The sequence below is a fragment of the Leuresthes tenuis genome, unplaced genomic scaffold (assembly GCF_036924035.1).
Source record: "Leuresthes tenuis unplaced genomic scaffold, fLeuTen1.0.hap1 SCAF_16, whole genome shotgun sequence".
NCBI classification, from domain to species: domain Eukaryota; kingdom Metazoa; phylum Chordata; class Actinopteri; order Atheriniformes; family Atherinopsidae; genus Leuresthes; species Leuresthes tenuis.
In genome coordinates, this window is record NW_027325370.1 from 31,871,121 (window position 1) to 31,878,515 (window position 7,395).

At 39.0% G+C, this 7,395-nt stretch overlaps 1 protein-coding gene across 1 annotated transcript; it reads right to left on the reverse strand.

The window, feature by feature from the left end:
- Positions 1 to 621: 621 nt before the first annotated feature.
- sox18 (SRY-box transcription factor 18) lies at positions 622 to 7,060 on the reverse strand. The gene is made up of 2 exons (XM_072367536.1): positions 6,226 to 7,060; positions 622 to 4,861 (listed from the first exon to the last, which is right to left on the reverse strand). The coding sequence occupies exons 1-2, from the start codon at positions 6,629 to 6,631 to the stop codon at positions 3,480 to 3,482; spliced, it is 1,788 nt and encodes a 595-aa protein (XP_072223637.1). The 5' UTR covers positions 6,632 to 7,060; the 3' UTR covers positions 622 to 3,479.
- Between the last annotated feature and the right edge of the window lie 335 nt (positions 7,061 to 7,395).

Sequence of the window (7,395 nt, forward strand, 5' to 3'; positions counted from 1 at the left end):
AACATGAAAAGTTTTGACTAGAAATGCTTTAAAGAATGGGACTTTACTTGTGAAGTCATTGAACACTTTAATGCACATGTAGACAGATTCAAAAGTATTTATTTGGTAGAATTATGGTTAGCAATGAAACATTTACAGACAGGCTACATTTTTTTAAGACATAAACAAAAACATTTTCTGATCTCAAAAAAATCTAAAAGTGATCCCTGTCAGGCAGATTTAGAAGCATTGCTGTGAAATTTCTGGGAAATCCTGCTTTTAATTCTTCGTTACATGAGTGCTGAGAATATGTCCTTTGATTGAATCCCAAAATCTTGGCTGTTTTTTTCTTCTTCAGATAATTATTACCAAAAGCCTCAGTGTTATTGCACAGCTCCAAAAAACATCTTTGAACAGTGTTTTTTTTCTCTCTGAAGTCTTTGTGTGTCACAGTAAATTAAAGAGAGTTCGATGTCAACGGAAAGGAATGTCAAATGCAAATGCAAAAGGTTTTTTTATACTTTAGTTTAACTTGTGCTTCACTATGGCTCCATCCTCAAGGAGAAATGTTTGGAAAAATCTGTTATTACTTGGTTTTAAACCAATGCCCACCCCAAGGAGCAGAATGGTAAATGGAACTGGTTGTATTGCACAGGATACTTGATTTTATTCTACTGTTTCATGTACATGTCAAAGAAAAAGAAAGAAACAAGCATTGTCTTTAAGCCTAATGAAGAACAGATGTAGGATCAATCTTTGAAGGGAGACTCCTTGTTTTTGCTTCCACTCTACAACTAAATAGGAAAGAGAGAACTCCACAAGGGTAACAAGGGTTGATTCTGATATTCTTAGTGCAACAAAAAACTATTTTTCATCAATTTTAAGTGCTGGCATAAGAGGGAATGTTCATTTATAAATTAGTCTGGTTTTAAAAAAAGATCCAACACTGAGGACCCACAGAGATCAACAAAAGATCTTTACAATTTCCTTTTGATGGCAAATTCGTATTGGATGATTAGCAACACATACCAGTTGACATGCATTGTTCAATACTATTTTAATTTGTGTATCTGGTTTAAGAGAAGCAGTGTATCAGGATGTGATAAGCCAAACTAAGTTCAACACCAGCATCTATTTACCACTTTTATCTCAGATATTTCTTCCACATACAAACCGAGAAGCACAAAGACATTCCAATTTTTTGGTAAGTGGAACAGTCATAACACCACACAGCTCCCTTCATAACCAGTTCAACACTTCTGTTGCACAGATTTTCTAAAAGTTCTGTTCTTTAGCTGAGCTGTGCTAAACACACTAGAGGTAAACAAATAGTCTACTCATCACACTCAGCAAGAAAGCTGGTAAGTGTAACTCCTAATTAGTTTTCCTTTAGGAAAAATAAGCCTATAAAACAACAAAAACACATCTTTTCTGTACAAAAAACATGTTTCAAATCATACACATTTGATTTTTCATGAGAAGTGTTCCTCGTTTACAGCTAATAGATCAAACCCAGTGCAAAGAAAATATTTCATAGTCTCCATTTTTCCTTCACATATTGCCAAGAAGCATTGCATCTAAATGTACAGTAAATGGCTACATGAAGCCAAGGTTTCCAAAAATTCAAACATAATGAATGATTAGACTGCATAAACTGCATACCAACATTTTGTTGGATAAGGCTGAATGAATTAGCAATTAGAGAAAATAGCTTTTGAGAGTTAACTGCAACCTAAAGTTAGGGCATTTTCATGATACACCATATCTAACTTGTTCCAGAAGCAGGCAGCCTTAGAACCTGAGCTACTGTTATTTGTAGACCAAAGTATTTAACTTGGAAAATTACAATTTGTTTAAACAAGTGATATGTTTGTTATACCACAGAGGTTTGTGGTAAGAAAGAATGCTCTTTTAATCATCAGCATTTGCCAGGAAGCAAAGCAAATTAAAATGAGCAGATTTATACATGGATCTTGGCATGAGGCCCTACCATAGGCTGAGCCACAACAGGAATGGCATGCATCACAGTTAAAGAAAACCCATCCCAGCATGTAAAACATGATGATAGTTTGTAGAATGTATCAGTGGTCTGTTCTGGATAGGTATATGTGGAGGCAGGATCAAGTCTCTCCAACTTTCTGTCTTTGACTGATGAAATCTGTCAATCTTGGCATGATATGTCAAATATAATAAAAGATGATCGTGAAATACAAAAAAAATATTTATTTTTGTGATAGACAGTGTACTAACAGTGAAATAAAATTAAAAAAATATTTGCCTCTTTAGCAATGTTGCCATCATGCAAATGTATGAGTCATAAATTAATCTAAGTTTTGATAAAATCTCCTAGTGTATTAATATTGAGACTAAAACCAAGATGTAGCACCGTTAATCTGAAAAAATTTCACTGTGTTCAAATAATTCAGTCCTTAAAACAGTTGTAGAATTGCCTTAAATCTTCCCACAACAAATCTGAAAAAAAAAAAACCTGAGTGAAGCGCAATGTCATATTAATATCCATCTGGCTCTAGAAACAACATCTAAATAGAAAATGTTCAGGTGTTTTCTTTTTTAGAGAGATAATGTAGCTAGCTACTACAGTGTCAGATGCCTTGCTAGGTAATAGGTCACTGAATTAACAGATTTTGTCACTCAATGAAAAGGGCCCACCACATGTAATAAAACATCCCATAAAATCCTACAAACCCTCCTGTGGATCATAGTGGCCTATGCTAGCAAGTTACCTTACTGAGCTTCCAAAGTTAAAACTAGCAAACTAGTTACAAGTATAACAAGTCCTATTGTATTTTTCTTAAATGTTGCTTTTAAGTGTTGCTAAATTGGAGAATTTCTCATCTTTTGAGCTTCTGCAGACAGATTGGTACCAAATCTGTATCTTATAAAAAACATTGGAGAGATTAAGCCACTTCTAACTTTCTCTGAGTGACTATCTTATTTGTAAATACAACCAAAATCTTCTTCCACTTTAGTGAATTGCTAAAAAAATATATAAAGCTTTTATGTGAGCAGAGCAGAAGCCTCTGTATGCTTTCAAATGGACCAAATAGTCTTAATGAGATGCTTCTCAGTCATAATGTTTTGATTTTTTTACCCTCTGAAAATAAATGAGAGCATTATTTTAGGAATCTCACTGTATTCACAGAAAGTCTATGTGAGCACAGAGAGTAGCAGAGGAGAGAAGAGATAGAAAGGGCTGAAACCAAGCAGAGTGCAAATGTGACATGATAACATCATGGATATCTTAGTTAGTGTATGATGTCTTCTAACAGCATATAGCGCCTTATATAGCAGACTTTAGTGACATTGCATTAGAAATAGTTGGCAACACTGCTCAGCTCCACTCAGCTTTTGCTCAAGTAAGTGAAAGATGTAACAAGTTACTGGCATTCTTTCTCCCTGTTGTGTCACAATAATTCAAATGAACAAAATGAAATGATGTGCAAGCAGGTACATGCTGTGTGAGAGATGAGATCATATATTCATCCAGTGATACAGGCACTGTAGTAGACAGCACTGCTGGCATCAGAAAGAGCAGATATCAGAGGGCTGCTCCCATCTTCACACCCACCAGCACCCCTCATAATGCTGACATCCCTGTTAATCATACTGCTAACAGTGTTATTATTGCTACTACCTGCATTACTACTACTACTCCCACCCTGGACTTTTGACCCACCGCTACATCCTCCACCAAGTCCATAGGCCTCCTCTCGATTCCTTTCAATATTTACATATTGGTCAAATTCATGCCTGTCCACCTCAGACCAGAATTCAGCTGAAGAAGACCCCATGTGACCAGTGACCTCAAGATTTGAGTGGTCTAAGTGCATAGAGCGAGAGAAGGTTGATGGAGGGGGCACACATGAGGATGAGCAGGAAGTTAGAGAAGTTTCAGGAGGAGGTGAAAGCTGCCCCAGATGCGAGGAAGTGAAATGGGTAGCACTCTGGATGCCGTTCCCATACATTTGGCTGAAGTAACTGATAGGTGCAGTGTTCAGGGTTGTTTGCTGGCATTTTACTGTCTCTGGAATGCTGATGGAGGGATGGGGATAGGAAACAGGGGAGGACGAGTCTGGAAGAGAAGGTGGGCACTTCACTGGACTCCTTAAGGAGACTTGGTGACTGGAAGCATTAGTAAGAATTAACTTGGAGCTGGCCGACGTAACAGAGCTAAGGCCTGAGGTCATATTTGATTCAACAGAACTTATTATTGGATCGAGCCTGGGGTTTCTGCAAGTACTAATACAGGAATTCATGCTATTGCTTAAACTAGTGCTAACATTCATCCCGGAACCCTGACCATGTATGGAACTGTGGTGACTGTGGGTGTTGTAGTGATGGCTGTAATGTTGGTTGTGATGGTGGAGATGGTGGTGGTACCCACTCCAGCCTGCTATTCCAGCCTCCTCTTGCATATGTTGTGGGAAAAAAACTGATTCCCCACCTCCATCCTCTAAAACATCCAGAGGGGACATCTCTGGAGTGGGCAAGCCAAAGCTCTCCAGCTCTGGGTGTCCTGAGGCCTGAAGGTCTCTAAAATGCCCCACAGATGGCAATAGGTGGTGGAGATGATGATGATGTGTAGGATGAGTGCCTGGATGTCCATAAGCAGAACCTCCAGAGACATTATCTGCTCCCAAAGGGTTCACACCAGGTCCCAAACCGAGGCCTGGTGCCCCACCTTGGGCTAAGCTTTGCAGCAGAAGCCCCGGTTCAACGCGTTTCAGTTTTTTGGTGGTCTTCTTGCGGCGAGGCCTGTACTTATAGTTTGGGTGATCCTGGAGGTGTTGGACACGGAGACGCTCTGCTTCTTCTACAAATGGTCGCTTGTCTGTGGCACTCAAGGCCTTCCATGACTGACCTGGATAATGTGAAGAATACAAATCAATGAACAATAAAATTAATAATAATAAAGACTGTATTTATTCATTCAAGACTTCTGAACTGCATTTTTGGTTATTCACATTGATATTAGATCATCACCAAATAGTGGAAGTGTTAGCTAGTGAGACATTTGTGAACTGTTTGCATCTCTACATGTCACAGTACTGATAATAAGTCCCACAAACAAAGCACAAACACATTTTTTCAGGGGCTTGTAATGTACTCTGGTGTAGAGGCTTTTGAAAAAGCACAAGCTTTAATCTTATTGCCAATGATTTGATGTATTTATGCATTGTATTAAGTGCTGAAATTCACAGTTTGTCTTGTGGTTGTAGATGCCAGCAACATTGAGATCTGCAAGGCAAAGTTTCCTCCAGAAATGTTATGGTTTGAATTTAAGTGACTCTGAAAATTTTAAGATGCAGATGAGCTCCAGCTGTCCAGTGTGATTGTACTAATCAGCTCCGAGTGGTAAATGGGAAATGTGCATGAATGTGAGCCTTAGGCTCCAATTAAAAATGTAATAAAAAAAATATAATAATTTATATTTTACGCACAAAACAGAGCATTAAGTTGAGTTTGTATCACCCATCTCTAAATTAAGGATGGCAATATTTCTCTTATACCGATGCTGCATCTCAAATGTTTTGGATCAAACTTTCACCTCCTGGATAGTTAAGAAATGCTCATAAAAAGTTTCCTTAGCAGGGAAGAACAGCAATTGTGGTCTGCCTGTCTGCTACAGCGGATTCCACATTTTGACAAACTATTGAGTTTGGATTATAATGAGCACATGCATAGACAGAAGAGAAGTGATTTATGAGTGGTTCTGGAAAGTTTCTAAGAATATTTGGGGATATTTTTTTAGTTTTCCACTCAAAAAATAACCAATATATTTAAAAACTTTTACACATTATAAGTAAGATATGCACTAAAGGTCACAGGAATTGTTTTGACATGTGTATCTTGGTGTTAATTTCTTTATTAATCTGAAATAATCTGACTCTCTGAATATGTAAAACTGTACAGTTGTTTTTCAGCCTATCATAATTTGTTACAGATGTCAGTTTAAGCAGTTAAAAGTGAACTTGTCAAAACTTTAAAATCCCTTGAATAAGTAGATAATATCACAAATAAATGATCTCAAAACGTTCACTGAGTCAACATAAGATAAAAATTTAACACAAAAAGTACAAAATTTTATTCTTTTTTTAAATGCACTGACCCATTTAAATGTATTTATCCCACTAACAATCAAGGGAATCATATTCCATTAGTGTTAGTTGAACTAAGCTGCTTTGCTCATGTGCCCTGATGAGGCTGAAATTTTGTTTGTCTTACCGAGCATCTTGCTGAGAACAGCGTTGTGTAGGTCAGGGTTCTGTAGGGCAAGTCGCTTCCTCTCATCTTTGGCCCAGACCATGAAGGCATTCATGGGCCTGCGGATCCTTTGCTCACCACCCACAGCTTTCTCATCACCTGTGCCTACTGACATACCTCCTCCCTGGGTCAGATCCGGACTCTGTCCCCCTGATCTGGCTGTTAAAGCAATCCTGGGTTCTGCTCTCCTCATGTTCCCCGTTCCAAGGACATCGGGAGAACTACAGTCTTCAGAGAGGCTCTGCTCAAAACCCATTTCAGGATCAGAGGGAGGACTTGGAGTCTCCAACGTCCAGGGGGCTTCGAGAGAGATCTGGTTTTGACACAGAGGAGTCTCTCTAGACAAGTTGGGCACGGTTAGATTCATTCCAGACCCAAGCTTGGATTTAACTTTTAGTCCAAGTAAAATTCTGAAAACGTCTGTCTCAGTTTGTTTGGTTGCAAACCTTTTGAAAAAAACTGTAATTCAAAATGTTTCAAATAGCAAATATATGAGGGATCAAAAGAGGAATCTGATGGATTTGGAACACAAATCCCAAAGCAAAGCATCGAGATCTGAGAGGAGGGAGATGACAGGAAAGAAAGAGAAAACAAACAAGTTGTGGTGCAGGATATTCTCCTAAAAAAAAGTCCACAGTAACTCTGCCTCTTTCTTTTGTCCACTGTCCTTTTTTCCCTGAAAAGACAACAGTTCTTGTTTGGAGTGTGTGGTGCAGCGGTTTGTCCAGAGCTCGATTTTCCTCTGTCAGTGAGGCCGTCCGACACACAGTCTCTCTTTCTGTCCACCTTGTTTGAAAGTTTTAAAACTTGTGGCCAGATTTAACCGACCCATGCTGTGTATATATACCACACCCTGACCAATCAGATAAATATATAGCAGGGGATTTAACCAATGAGATGCCAGGCAGCTGCAAGGGGAAGGAACGAGTGTATGTGAGAGACACAGCATGGAGGGGGGGGTCAAACTTTGCCCCCCCCCCTTTCCTCCACTTCAACTGCCACCCTTTCCTCCCCCTTAAAGCTTTGCACACACACACACCCTGTCCGCCTGTATGTGGAGATGTAATCAGAGAAGTTCCATTGTTTTTGTCCAACTGAGACTGGAGCGTCTCACACTCACCCACACACACA